Source organism: Microtus pennsylvanicus, chromosome 1 (assembly GCF_037038515.1).
Source record: "Microtus pennsylvanicus isolate mMicPen1 chromosome 1, mMicPen1.hap1, whole genome shotgun sequence".
In the NCBI taxonomy this organism is placed as follows: Eukaryota; Metazoa; Chordata; class Mammalia; order Rodentia; family Cricetidae; genus Microtus; species Microtus pennsylvanicus.
Genome location: NC_134579.1, coordinates 180,329,017 through 180,344,427, shown reverse-complemented (window position 1 = coordinate 180,344,427; position 15,411 = coordinate 180,329,017). Strand labels below are relative to the sequence as shown.

The following is a 15,411-nucleotide window of genomic DNA, read 5'->3' as shown; positions in this document are numbered from 1 at the left end:
TCCCATTCAGTTCCTCAGGCTTGTGCGGAAAGCACTTTGCCCTGGGAGCCATCTCCCCAGCCCAACCATTTTGCAACCTTAATTTGAAGATACTGATTAAAATGAGGTTCTGCTAAGAGGAATGAATGCATGATGTATTTATGTTGCCTCTATAAGAGAGAAAAGCTATATTCATTCATCTCTATCTTCTGGTTGAAGATACATCGAAACTGAGTTAAGAAATGAAATTAAGAATACTTTATTATATCCTTGAGTTTTCTTGATAATTGTTTCCTTTTCATTCATTGAAATTTCAATGGCACAGACAAAAAATAGGTGTAATTTCTTTCTTTCCTTTTTGTAGTTTCATTGGTTCAAATACTTGAAGGTAAATGATAATAAGCCTCTTTGTCAGTAGTTCAAAGAGGACACATATTACTACTGCTTTTTGAGTCAGAAAATATGTGTTAAATAACTGTACAGCACAGAAATCTTTGCATTTGTTCAAATTTAACACCCAGTTCCTCACGATTAGGTATTTTGAGCACACTTTGCTGTAAAACAAAGGAAATGAATAGCAGTCTGATCTATTAAAAATGTAGATCCTATATATGTGTATGTGTTATGTGTATAAATATATATTATATATATACTTGTTTATGTGTGAGTCTATATATGAAACACTAGTGTATACTATTATCAATGTCTTGACCAGATCACTGAACTGAATTTATATATAACTTTTATATACCTAATGTCAGGTTTTAAGGGAAGCAGTGCCCTACTTCTATGAATTAAACCTCTCAGCCACAACATTCTCACAGCACAAAATCAAGCGATTTCAGTATTTTCACTCACTTGTTTCAGGCTCAGTAACAACTTCCTGAAAGGAAGCATACTTAACTCAGACAGCTATGCATGTGATAAGAAAAATGTGACTTTTTTTTTCCCCAAACTGCCCGCGTCACTGTTTCTCACTACGGTTCTGTCTGTGCATACAAAACGTGGAAGTAAACACTGCTCCCTCAGGCTTTCTGAATGAATACAGATACTGAGACTGTGTGTTCCTTTTCAAGCTAGGTATCATTTCAACACCATCTAGTCAATCCTGCCTTATAATTCAAAGGTCATTTGCAAACAAGCAGTGTCTTCTATTGTCCAAATGCTGTGTGCCTGAAAACTACTAGCAAGCACCACAAAGAGCAGAATCTAGGTTTCCTATGAAACTCTAAGTCCATCAAAATTTCTTTTCTTATTCTTGATTAGGCTCCTCACACATGTGCATGCACACATACGGCTTCATAGTACCCACATTAACAGGTAGAATTTGCAAGGTTAAATACACTAAGGCTACACTGATGTTAATGGAGCTCCTTACTCACTCGCCTTCAACAGGTATGTTCCAAGTTGTTAGCATGTACTATGACTTTGGCAAGATTCCCCGTGTGTAACTGGCCTTCCCAAGAGTCAGAATCAGAATGTGTAGTGGCAGCACTTTCTGCCTTCTGCATGAATTATCAGAGCTCTCCGCATTAGCAAGGTCCTTGAGTCAAATGAAAGAGCCAGTGAATTGACAACATATTCTTTATTCTTTCTCAAGTCCTACTTAATAAGGAATCTTGGAGTAGCTGGCACCGTGTTAGGTACTTTACAATGGTCCTACATCTGTGTTTTATGTAGCAATCAAAGACCTATTCAGCCCCTTGTCACAGCCAACCCCCTTGCTGGCAAGCACGTCTTGGATACATTATGCAGATGGAATTAGGGGATTCCAGGGCAACTGTGAAAGCAAAACCACAGAGACTCAGCAGGATAGCACCAAGGAGAATAGCAGAAATGCATATCTGAGAGGCAGCAAAGAACGCTGGGGGGAGGAGAGCACATTTTAAAATGTTTATAAATTGCTAAAAAAAAGAAATTAATAGATCAAGAGAAATAAAAGACATTCAAAAAGTATATCCTCATTTCACTCCAAACTCAAAGACTGATCTGTCCCAGGTATTTCCAAACTTTTCTTGCTTTAATGGGATTCCCAGGAAGGAGCCTTCCATCTATAGGTCACATTCATTAAATCTTATATTGATTTTAAATGAAACTTCCTGTTTCCATGACTACACTAATTAATTAACTTTTTGTAAGTGGCAAGACATTTTCTTTTCTTTCTCTCCAAAGAAGCTTAAATATATTCTTCCTTCAAGCAGAGCTAATATTGACCATATTTATCAAGAAAACGTACTATGTTGATGAAAACATTTGATGCCTTTTATATTTTGAAAATGTTTGATATTCTTTACAAACAAAACATACAAAACCCCCTTTGTTTCAAACTAAATACCTTGTCAATGTATACTGATATTCATAAAAGATCTCCTGGATGCTAACAAAACCTGTCTTTATCTTCTCCCTCAGAGAACTGAGTCAGTAGGCAGTCAAGGAGGCTATTCACCAGAGAACAGATTATGAATCTGGGGAGTGTCTACCAAGTACAAAAAGCAGGACAGTCATTTGTGACTTCTTTCACTAGAAGGAAACTTCCATATTATGGACCTTTCGCCTGTATTTAAATGTGAGGGCTTGGAGTCACTTTAAGCTGATGCCACCTAATATTTCTTTGTTTTAAGCCAGGAATCAACAATAACAACAGAAATCACTGGGAACCCGAGACTACGGAGAGGCATTGATGTCCAGACGCAGGTACTATGGACTCAATACTAAGTATCCACTGAGAAAATTTGGCTAAGTGCCTTAAGTTGAACTTTCACTTCCAACTCTGTAAATGAGCTTAATTAACTTAGGGATAATTTGGGGGTTCTCAAGATGCAGTTTTTTATTCTTTTGCCCATTTCTTCTTCTACTCAGAAAATCTTTGCAAAGCAGAAAAGTGATCAAGACATTTCCCCACCCCCAATTCTCCTGCCTAGAAAGCACTGGCCAAATGACATAGATTGGAATCTTCTATCCCAGTGATCCAGATGATGGCCTGCCTCCCCAAGTTCATCTTCCTTATTTTATTCCTTCCTGTAGTCACAGAAATGGATTCATTATGTGTTTCCAACTCTCTCTAGTTCTGAGTTGAGTTGTTCAAAGTCCCCTTGCCTTAATCTCCTTCTTGTCCCCTTAACAAACTTTTGTACAACATTCAAAGCCAACACTATCTACACAAACAGCACCTTTACAGCTATGGCAGGATTGTTTCATTAAAGAACTAAATGCTAAATTGCTCCAAGAGAATTTTAAATTGCTCTTTTTTTTCCCTGACTTCTCAATTGAAAGAATATTTTGTTTTATATCCATTGTGAAGTATATAGAGGTTATTTAACTACAGGGAACAAATATTTAAAAATTTAGTTATTTATATACAACATGAGAACCAAGAGAAAAAAAGAGACTAAATTTCCAAAGACAATCAATTACATCTCAGATTGAGAAATTGCTAATTTTCTCAATTCCTAAATTTCTCAAAAAGGAAACAATCTCTCCTTATAACTAAAAAAAAAAGAAAGAAAATGTTACCTGAAAATCATCTGATCCTCACCAACTTTAGCTTAAGATATCACCTGCAAGGTGCAAGATGTATTATTCATAATGACACTTTAAATTAGGGTAAAGACCTAGAATGAGATTCAGGAAAGGTATGCAATTTCACAAGTACTTGACGTGCAGCAGGGCTGCCATCTGGATCTAGATCTGCTTGGCTCCTGAGCATATTCTGCACCCATCCTTGCATATGGTCTCTCAGGCGACCTTGTACTGGGATCACAGGTGGACCTACAGTACTTCTCATCTATCTGTATAATGTGGGGATGATATCCTAACTCTATCCAAGTCATTCAAAATAATTTTCTTCCTGAAAAACGAGGGGTAATTATATAAGACAAATTACATAGATGAATCAAGAAGAGAGATAGGACCTCTTCAAAGTAATAACATGCATTCATAAAAGACCTCATTAAAATAAACTTCCCAAAACCTTAAGTGGAGCTGATCTATTGGGAGCTCACCAAGGCCAGCTGGACTGTGACTGAAAAAGCATGGGATAAAACCGGACTCTCTGAACATGGCGAACAATGAGGGCTGATGAGAAGCCAAGGACAATGGCACGGGGTTTTGGTCCTACTTAATGTGCTGGCTTTGTGGGAGCCTAGCCAGTTTGGATGTTCACCTTCCTAGATATGGACGGAGGGGAAAGGACCTAGGACTTACCACAGGGCAGGGAACCCTGACTGCTCTTTGGACTGGAGAGGGAGGGGGAGAGGAGTGGGGGGAGGGGGAGAAGGGTGGGAGGAGGGGGAGAAGGGTGGGAGGAGCGGGAGGGAAATGGGAGGCTGGGAGGAGGTGGAAACTTGCTTTTTTTCCCCTCCTTTTCTCGATTAAAAAAAAAGATTTCTTAATTTCCCTGATTGATTTAGTTGGGGGAGGGGAATTACACTGTGGCAGTGGTGGTAGTCTTGGTTCAAATAACTTTAGGGGGAGGTATCTAAAATTGTGTGTCTTTATTTAACATGTTTTGACTCATGTTTATCTTGAAAAGCAGCTAATTTTATATCCTGATTGAAATATGAAACAGAGCTCAGTAATAGTTTTTTTCTCCACATAGTAAATGCAAGCAAAATTAAAGGCTTAATTTGAAAACTCCGTTTTCTTACTTCACTATGAGGCTAACTGTAAGCTGGGAACTATAAATCCATCTAAATTCTTTCTCCAATATGTGCCTTGGTCATGGTGCTTTTTCTCAGCAGCAGAACAATAACTAATACATTGTGTAAAATACATTCTTAGGAAGACCTTCTTTTTTTTAAAACATTTCCTGGTTGTTCTTATAAATGTTTTAGGCCTGTTTACCACATGTTCATTTTGGACAAAATAGGTGCTTGAGTAATTTATGCAGAATAAAGAGAAAGAATATGTACAATAAAGCCTGTACAGGAAAATAGAAAACATTTCCATTCTAGACACAAATGAAGCTTTAATGTGACTGAGTGTAGCTCATGTGAGGTTCACACCAACCAGTTAAAACTCTGACAGTCATCACAACAAGAACTTACTTTAAATCCCTAAGCTTTTTTCTATCAATGACTTAGTGAAGTTATTAAAGGGTATCTCATTCAGTACGTGTTGGATGTACATGAGTTTTCCCTCTTCCCTATAACAGAAAGCCTAGCTCAGCTTCTATATAAATAAAAATGAGACTCATGCTAAATAGAGACAATAATTGGCTGAGGTGACCATTCTGTACTAAGTGGTTGCTGGTGATAATTTTTTCACACAATAATCCACTTTATGGCTTGCCAGAAAGGGGCAGAATGCATGATATGCACATTGTACAATATGCATTATCTTTGCCCTCTCTCTGTTCTTATTACGTGTCTCTATGAAGTTATAAAAGAATAAGTCAGCAGCAAAGCTGACTCACCAAGAGCAAGTCAGGACGCTTGCTTCATGAAAAACCTATGTGGAGATCAGTGTGTCTGATTCAGGACAATGACAGGTCAAAAACTGTGAACTAAATTTGGTTAATATATCCTGCAGCCTCGAGGAAACACCATTGTTAAGATGTCAGTGGTTATCGATTAAGTTGCCTGCAGAAACTAACAAAGATAGAGTGAGATAAATATTGTTTTGGTTTATTTATCATCTAAAGAAAGTGCAGTATTTTTCCTAAGGGAACATTAAATATATAATTTGTCATTTTAAAATAAGAGATATTCTGATTGAGAAAAATGATAACCTACATACTTCTAGAATATGTTTTGGGAATACAACAAATACTAAATAATATCATTTTAGTGAACTTCTAGGAGCTCTAAACTAGTTCCAAAAATTAAACAAGTGGAATTCAGGACACAGAGAGACACACAGGACACAGAGAGAAAACAGAGACCAGCTTCAACAAAGATACCACTTGCCAATTTAGAGGCATGGGATTAGAAAAATAAGTGGAGAGAATGAAGATGTGAGTGAAAATAATAAAACAGAAGCATAGGCTAGTACTGGAAGGGAGTTCCACTAATTATTGAAAAGCTATAGCCTTTAATTTTGTCTATACATTTATACCCCAACACAATGGGGGAAAAGGCAAAATACTGGTCTAGCATAATACATAGGACATCTAGAACAATTACTTGCTTCAATACTTTGAGACATCAAGCCATTAATTCATGAGAAAAGCATTCTATTGTTTAGGTAGTGAATCCCCACTTCAGAACAAGTACCTTGAAGACAACAACTCCTTAAGTCAAACCTCTTCATTCAAAAGAAGGAACAGAAGTATGCTTGAATTCTCTGACCTTTGGTCAGGATGGAGTGGATCTACCTGTAGAGGCCATCTTAATGTCCAAAACACCAAGTGACCACAACTTAGGTCAGAGTATGTAGCTACACTTGATGTTAAAAACTTCAAACAAGCTAAAACTCTCTGACCTTCAGACAAGGTGAAAATAGATTCACATTTTTGAGCCTCCTCAAAGAGTATCCTAAAAGTTAGCAAGAGTTTACCAATAGCAGGATTATGAATGGCACACATAAGGACTCATTTCCCACTTTATGATTCTGTACAAGTTAAATACTATTCCTTAGAAAGACTCACTATTGCTGCATAACTTACATATTACCACCACTTCTACTGACAAAGAAAACAATAACTCCAATTACATCTGAAGAAATATTTCAAAACGGATTACTATACCTTAAGGAGCTGTAAAGTCATTGATTATTAATTATAAACAAGAGAGCATAATTCAGTTTCAAGTTCACTAGTTTATAAAGTCATTAAGTAAAGTTTTATTAATTTGCTCACATCACAGAAAATGAAATGAAGCAAAAAGCAAGGCTAAAAACTAATACACCAAAACTAAAGATATAAAGTTACATGTTCTGGCTGTCACCACAAAAACCTTCATTCAACCCTAGTGCTTATGTGTAGAATCAGAGCAGGTGATCTCTTAGAAGGCTCTTGTACTTTCCTTGTTCAATCTTTTGTTCCAGTATTGTCCTTAAGATTTGTGCAAAAAACCAAAAAACTATACCCCTTTGCTTTTTGTTCATTATTTCATAGGACATCCAATATCCTAACATATTAGACAAGTAAAATACAGGAGACAAGGAAATGATATCAGCATACCCTTACCTGAAGGCCTTCAATGGCAAGTCGCAGCATGCTTGGTGTGAGCTTGGAGGCTTGCTTGAAGGTAAAGTTACTCCAGTCTATGATCAAAACAAATCCATTTACTTGCAGCTCGGGATCTTCAATCATGGCTTCTAAAGAAAGTAAGATGGCACGCAAAATATCCACCAGTGTGTACCTATCAGCAACAGAGAAGGACTGAGTTAAAGCTACCAGTCACTTTTCATAGCTGCGTGGGTATAAATCATTGAGGTTTTATATCTGTGTGGAGTTTGGAGCATGTGTTGTCTATTTGTTTGATTGACCAATTTCTTTTTTCTTTAGCAAACGGAGGATTCTCTTTAAAAGCCCTCAAAATTTTCCATGAAAAGATTTTTTGTGCATGGTTTTAAGAAGAGAGTGACTTGAAATGAGCCATGAGAACAAAGTAGAAATTGGCAGCCGTGGCTCAACAGTTAAGAGGGTTATGAGCATGCATTTTGCTTGCACAACGGGCAAGTTCAGTTGCCAGCACCCATATCCAGTGGCTCACAACCTTTTGTAAATTCATTTCAAGAGAGACCCAATGCTTCTTGTCTCTGATGGCACCTGCACAAATGTGCACATGCTGCCCCATACATATTTTAAAATAATAAAAAACTTTGAGAAAGAAGCATATATTCTACCCTAACAAATAGCAATGTTGTTCTTTTTAACAGTACAGCTTATTTAAAATTTTGTAGTATTTTTATTTTCTTCTAGGCCGTCCATGGATCTGAGCATTCAACCGAGGATCAAATACATTTTGTTACTGTTTAAACCATGTGCTGTGGGATAATTCCTTTGTACACTGTAAAGATTTGCCACTTGTATTGGTTTAATAAAATGCTGATTGGCCAGTAGCCACATAGGAAGTATAGGCGGGGCAACCAGACTAAGAGAATTCTGGGAAGAGGAAAGGCAGAGAGTCAGTTGCCACCCAGATGCAGTGGAAATAAGATGAAAATGCTGCACAGATAAAAGGTACCAAGCCACGTGGCTAAATATTGACAAATAGAAATGGGTTAGCTTAAGCCAGAGCTAGCTAGAAACACACCTGAACCTTCCACTGAACAGTGTTGCAATTAATATATCTTCTGTGTGATTATTTGGGTCTGGGTGGCCGGGAAATGAAAGCACAGTCTGTCTACAACCATGAACATATATGGGCACTCTTAATTATCCAATAAATACAACTATTTGCATAGCTTTTTTTACTTAATTAGACATTATAAATCATCAAGGGATACTTAAATAGTATACTAAGATATAGATTAGAGGCTTAGAAATCACCTAAAATACACTGGCATTTTAGCAAAAGACTTAAGCATGTTCAAATTTTGGGTGCCTATGTAAAATGCTGAAACCAATGCCCAAAGACACTGGGAGAGACACCTAAACTTGAGAAAACACGAGAAGTTTCAGATTCTCATCCAAAAAAACAAGAACACTATGTGAGAGCTATGTATAAAAATCACAAGTCCTTAATGCTTCTACTGTGTTTCTCTCATAAATATGAAAAATAGAAGACAGGAGGAATGGAATTAGAAACAATAAATAAAAACAAAAGGAAAAAGCTAAATAAATCCATAACTCTATTATATACTAAGCTGTCCAAATTTAAGGATTAGTATCTTCAGTTTTACTGCCTTATACTTGGCATTGTGCCTTCACACAATTTAGAAACTCAATAGGTGCACACACTCTCCTGTAAAACATCAAACGTGAGTGCAAGGACACTAGATTATAGGTTGAGACATGGCCTCAGTGAGGAAAGTAAAAGAAGGAAATATGTGGCTAATTTGACAGGTATTTTTAGAGGTGATCTTATGATTCTTAGAGGTAGTCTTATGAAAAGTTGGTAGAGTGAAGAAAATAAACGATGACATGAAGAGTATAGCTTCAGTCACCGAGAAGAAGTAAAGATCTTTACTAAAAAACCAACAGTGTAGATAAATAAAGCAAGGGGGTGGTTTGAAAAGAATTTTTGAAGACAATCTGTTGTAGTTGATAAACACGGTGTACCCAGAAAGGTACATTGGAGAAGCACTTGAGAAAGTATATCCTAAACTCAGGAAAGCGCTCAGAGTTAAAAATACTGGAATCAGAAGCAAATAGACCCTATAATCAAATAAGTTAAGGGATAAGACAACACTAAAAATTAGTCTAAGGAAGTAATTGCTAGGAATTGCATACTTTAAAATGAGTCAGAAAATGTATGAGCAATGTTGGCAGGTTAATTGTTAAGCAGTAGTATTTGATTTTGAGTCTTTTATCTAGATAAATTCACCTGGAGAGTTTCAGTGAAAGCTATGAAGAAACCGGGAACTTGGGGCAAAGAAGAAAATGGAGAGTGAGTAAATTAGGAGTAGAAACTGTTGGCCGGGTGGTGGTGGCACACGCCTGTAATCCCAGCACTCGGGAGGCAGAGGCAGGCGGATCTCTGTGAGTACGAGGCCAGCCTGGTCTACAGGGGGAGTTCCAGGACAGGCTCCAAAGCTACAGAGAAACCCTGTCTCGAAAAAACCAAAAAAAAAAAAAAAAAAAAAAAAAAAAGAAAGAAAGAAACTGTCGAAACTGTCATCACTCAGTGAAAGAGAAGGGATTGCCAGGATGACCGTGTACACTTAAAAGGGAGTCATTCTCTCTTTACTTGTAAAAAATATTTGGAGGCTAATAGAGAAAGTATATTAGTTTAGAAGGAAAAAATAGTTAACACTGCATCTTCAAGCAATTTCTTACCCTCTTGAGATCCCATTCCCTACCTGTAAAGCTAAGACTCTGAACCAGACTCAGCCTTACTATTCTAAAACTGTCAGAGCAAAGCCACAATCTCAGAAAATTCCAAGATGGAATCTCTGCCACACCTATGGTAAGTTGATCTGTGTGGTCCTCAATGTAGCGCTGGTTTATAATTCTGAGGTGCACTTCCTGTATCTGAGAAAAATAGTAGTAACTATGTATATCACTGGGGCTGAGACTGCAAAAACAAAATGATCACTCTGCTTTTATCTCACAGATCGGCAAACAAATAAGTGTAATAAATAATATAAGTGAACTTAAGAACAGAAATCACATGCTTATTTTAACAAATGCACAAAAGGACTTTTGACAAAATCCAGCATCATTTCACAATAAAAGTCATAGAGAGGATAGCTTCAGATAAACCATACCACAACAAAATAAACGTGATAAAGCCCACACTACCATAGTTGATGCAGTCCATTTAGATGAGGAATGGAAAGGGACTTTATTCTCACTGCTGCCCCCCTGTTCAATAGAATGTGAAAAGTCTTAGTTCAAGCAAACGATTGCAAAGAATTTAAAAAGGATACAAATAGGAAACCAAGTACTGCTCTCCGTCTGCCAGTAATTTGTTTCTGTAAATAAAATATGAGATGAATTCACCAAAAACTTCTTGAAGTCCTTAAACTTTCAGCAAAGTAGCTGGATGCAAAATTAAAACAAAAATTAGTAGCCATTCCACATACCAAGACCAAATATATTAAATGAGAAACTGGGGAATTGCTCTCATTCATAATAGAAAAACAATATGAAACAAACAAATGAACATACACAAAGTAAAAGCACAAGAAATATATATATATATATATATATATATATATATATATATATATATATATACATAAGCACACACATTTGAACACAGGAATCTGAGGAAAACACAAAACCTGAAAATACAATATATATGAGACAAAGAACTTCTAATAATGATGTGGAGTTGGTTTTGTGTTGGCCATCTGTGTCTGGCATGAAACCTGCCCTTAAGAATAGTTTATTTCCCTAAGACTCACTTAGATAAAACTAATGTTTTTATTTGCAAGTGGTTATCATTTGGATATAGGTTTTTGGATTAGAGACAGGGGCGTGTATTCACTTCTTTCTGTGGCTGGACCCCATCTGGTGCAGACTCCTACAGGTTCTGTGCATGCTGTCCTAGTCTCTCTGAGTACGTGTGTGCATCATTGAGGGTGTGTTTAGAAGGCTTTATTTCCTTGGTGTTCTCCATCCTTCTGGCTCTGGATGGGGGGAGTGGTAGGGAGGAATTGGGAGGAGTAGGAAGAAAAGAAACTGTAATCATAGTACAGTGTATGAAAAAATATGTATTTTTAATAAAAAGGAAAGAACTTGAAGTAAAACTAAAACAAGAAAAATTTTAAATATTTGAAAGAAATTAAGTTAGCCCTAAAGATGCAAAAACCTTCTATACTGACAGAGTAGAAGAACTGACATTATAAAGACGATCAGCAATGTACAGATTCAATGCAATACCAAACAAAATATCCTTTCCATTTTTAACAGAACTAGAAAAAAAATCTTCAAATTCATATATAAACACAAAATACCTGTACATCAAATGTAACCCTGGGAAAAAATAATGCTGTAAGCATTATAATATCCAATCTTGAGAGTGAAACACAAAATAATAATAAAAGCAGTATGATGATCTCATAAAATAGATACATATATTAATGAAATAGAGTAGAAAATTTATAACTAAGATCACCCATCCACTGATTTTTTTTTACAAGGAAGCCAAAAATACAGATTGGAGAAAATACAGTGTCATCAACAATGTTGGGGAAATGGATGGTATCTACATGTGTAAGAATTAAACTGGACCTTCATCTCTCACCTTCCATAAAAACTAACTCCAATTCAGCTTCTATACAGTAAAGAAAAGAGTCAACTGAGTGGGAAAACAGCTTACAGAAGGAAAGAAAAATTTTCCCATGTACCCTTGGACAGAGAATTGATACTACTGAAAAAAATCACAAAAATGAAACATAAAACATCAAGAAAATAAGCAATCAAGTCAAAATCAGGCTGTAAATCTGAGGAAAGAGACCCAAAGAAATGAGATACAAATAGCTAATACCCATTTTGAAAACATTAAATCCTTGACTGTCAAGGGAATTCTAACTAAAATTGCTCTGACTTTTTACCTCTCTCATTACAGAACAACTATTATTAAGAAGTCAAATGACAACCAAGACCCGAGAAGGTGTGGAAAAAGAGCACTTGCTCACTGTTGGTGGGAGTGTACACTAGTGTATCCACTATGGAAATCAACATGGAGTAGAAATGTAGCCATATGAGACATAGCTTTTCAACTCCTGGGCGTATACCCAAAGGACTCTACTGCAGAGATGGCTGCTCACCCATAACCATTATTTTCACTGTTTGCAACAGCTAGGAAGTGGAATCAGCCTAGATGCCCCATCAACTAACGAATAGGCAAAGAAAATGTAATACCTATACAATGAAGATTTTATTCAACTGTACAGGAAAATGACATTATGGAATTTGAGGTCCAATTGATGCAACTGTAAAACTTATACTGAGTGAAATAACCCAGACCCTGAGAGACAAGCACTACATTTCACTCTCACATGTAGATCTTAGCTTCAACTTTCCAATTTTGAGTGTTCAACTTGAAGTGCCCACAGAAACCTGGAAGCTAGAAAGAAGACATTTGCAGGGGTGGGGTGTAGGGGAGATAATAGAACAATGGTAATACCAGGGGGGAATGCTGACTAAAAAAAAAAAAAAACCAGGGGTGGGGAGAGAGGGCTGACTAAATCAAAAGTTGTATAAAATGATCATATGGAAATTGATTATCTTGAAAACCAATTAAAAAGTACAAATTTTAAAATGAATTTGAAAGGACATGTCTTGCATGAAGGGACAATGTTGCTCCTAGAAGCTACAGACTATTATTAAATGTAATCCCACTGTCAGGTTTGAAATGTTCTTTATGAGTTCTTAATCACCCACCCACCCCCAAAGAACAGCAAAATAATTGACAGTTCTTGCTATTCCACTTACTTGCCACACCAGAACTCAATAAGAGCCAGTTGCTGAAGACACCACAAACCTTGATTTCAAGATATATAGATGTCAGACTGAGCTAGAAGTCTCCTCCCTGGTGGCTAGCTTTCATAGTTCCAGAAGGCACCATCCAGGGTACCAGAGGAGAAAAGTTATCAACAGTCTTAATATACAATGCCAACCTACAAGGTAAGATAAGCACTCCTGTGCACTAGTGGTATGCATGACTGCTATGGAGATAGTCAACCACTCACTCTCTAATTTGATAGAGACAGGAGGGAAATAAAAAGAGGAAGGAAGTGAGCATAAAGAAAATGTGTTATACATATGTTGGGAAAACACTAAAAAGAATGATCTTAAGTTAGACTATCTACTTTAAAAAGAAGTAAGCATCCCATGTTCCTCTTTTTGGGTCTGGCTTACCTCACTTAGGACAGTGTTTTCTATTTCCATCCATTTGTATGCAAAATTCAAGAAGTCCTTGTTTTTTACTGCTGAGTAATACTCTAATATGTATATATTCCATACTTTCTTCATCCATTCTTCCATTGAAGGGCATCTAGGTTGTTTCTAGGTTCTGGCTATTACAAACAATGCTGCTATGAACATAGTTGAGTATATACTTTTGTTGTATGATAGGGCCTTTCTTGGGTACTGAGAACTCAAGAACAATGGCAATGAGTTTTTGATCCTACTGCACATACTGTTTTGGGAAAGCCTAGGCAGTTTGGATGCTCAACTTACTAAACCTGGATGGAGGTGGGCGGTCCTTGGACTTCCCACAGGTCAGGGAACCCTGATTGCTCTTCGAGCTGATGAGTAAGAGGGACTTGATCGGGGGAGGGGGAGGGAAATGGGAGGCAGTGGTGGAGAGGAGGCAGAAATCCTTAATAAATAAATAAATTTAAAAAATAAAAAATAAAAAAAGAAGTAAGCATCAAAATTATTTTCAACTACCTAGAATATATCCAGATTACTACAGGTCTCAGTGTAAAAAAATCTAAAGATAGCCCTTGAATATGTAAAATAATAAAACTACTCAAAATTTATATTATTCTTATTTATTTGTCTGGGCCAGGGTGGGTACAGCTGTGTACATGCTAGAGTTTAGGTGCAGAGCAGAGAACAACCTTTGGAAGCCAGTTCTTTCCTTCCACCAACAGGGTCCCAGGGGTTAAAATCAAATGTCAGGTTGAGTGGTAAGTGCCCTTGTACCTTGACCCATCTTGCCAGTCCCCAATATCAGAAAACTTTTGGGGAGAGCTGCAGACTTCTGCAGCTCATCTGCCTGGAATCTGTGTAATGTGCCTGGTAGGTTTGGATCCCACTCTGTGGCTGACCCACATTCACTGTAAACACAATGTTCTGAACGTGTTCTGAACTGGAGTTTGTAAGCCTGCAGACACAGCAAGTTTGAGCAGAAGGAATTTGTTTTAAGCTAAAATTGGGCACCTATTCAAAAACTCATTTTTAGTTTCTGAAATTCACAATAAAACTATGTTGAAGAAAGAAATTTTCATTTGCAAAGGCCTAATTTGGATATTCCCTCATGAGGATGATTTATCCTTGCATTATCCATAAGATTCTCAAATTTTATTGATAGGAAAACATTATAAAATGTAATTTGAATTTGAAATATGCTTCAAAGGGGTGATGAAATTGTATGTTGTGAAAATCAATCATGGCTCCAGTGAGGATGAACCAAGAGACAATCTGTTTCAAGAAACACACTTGGAGTATGGTCCCTCAAACCTGTATCAAAGTCAAGAGATGTATGCATATCATTATTCCTAAGGGAGCAAAACAAGGCAAATCACAGCGTAAATGAGGGAAAGACTCAGACACTCAAAATTTTCAAGAGAAAGTCTAACCTTTTAAAAGACATTCAATGTCTTACTTCAAAAAGGGAACTAAGCGGCCTGATATAAACAAATCATTTTAATGTTTAAGTTCGAGAACAGAAGCATTAAAAGGTTCCAAGCTAAGCTCATTTGGAGGGCAAGCCACAGCACTCTCGACTTCCTCTGGCCCTCTGTTGTCAAACATGTCATATTCTCCCCATTAGCAACCCAGCAGGTGCTTGCTTTACAGAACATTATTACTCAGGCTCCCGCCACTGCCTGGAAAATACCCTCCACAGAGACACAACATCTACTAAAAAAAAATCATTTCCTCAGGTATCATCCCATCATTTTCTTTTTAAAATTATTTTCAGATGACATTTTTAAATTAAAGTCCACCACAATGGAATATTTTACATGTCCACATTTGGGGTATAGACCTCAACTGTGTGAGTTCGGCCATTGCTGTTCATCTCTTGCCTACCAGGGAAGAGTCATGAATAAAAACTAGCACATTGTTGCAGCTCCTGACTACCAACTGTGCTTCCCAAAATAGCAGGAACCAAAGCTTGAATCAGTTGAAAGATGCAGAACACA

The 15,411-nt window shown here is 37.0% G+C and overlaps 1 protein-coding gene across 1 annotated transcript in view; it reads right to left on the bottom strand.

Moving 5' to 3' along the window:
- Clvs2 (clavesin 2) overlaps window positions 1-15,411 on the bottom strand; it is a 78,870-nt gene that overhangs the window by 52,325 nt on the left and 11,134 nt on the right. Inside the window, exon 3 of the mRNA XM_075946317.1 lies at window positions 7,106-7,280. Coding sequence (XP_075802432.1) covers window positions 7,106-7,280 — 175 coding nt within the window. The remainder of the gene's footprint in view (window positions 1-7,105; window positions 7,281-15,411) is intronic.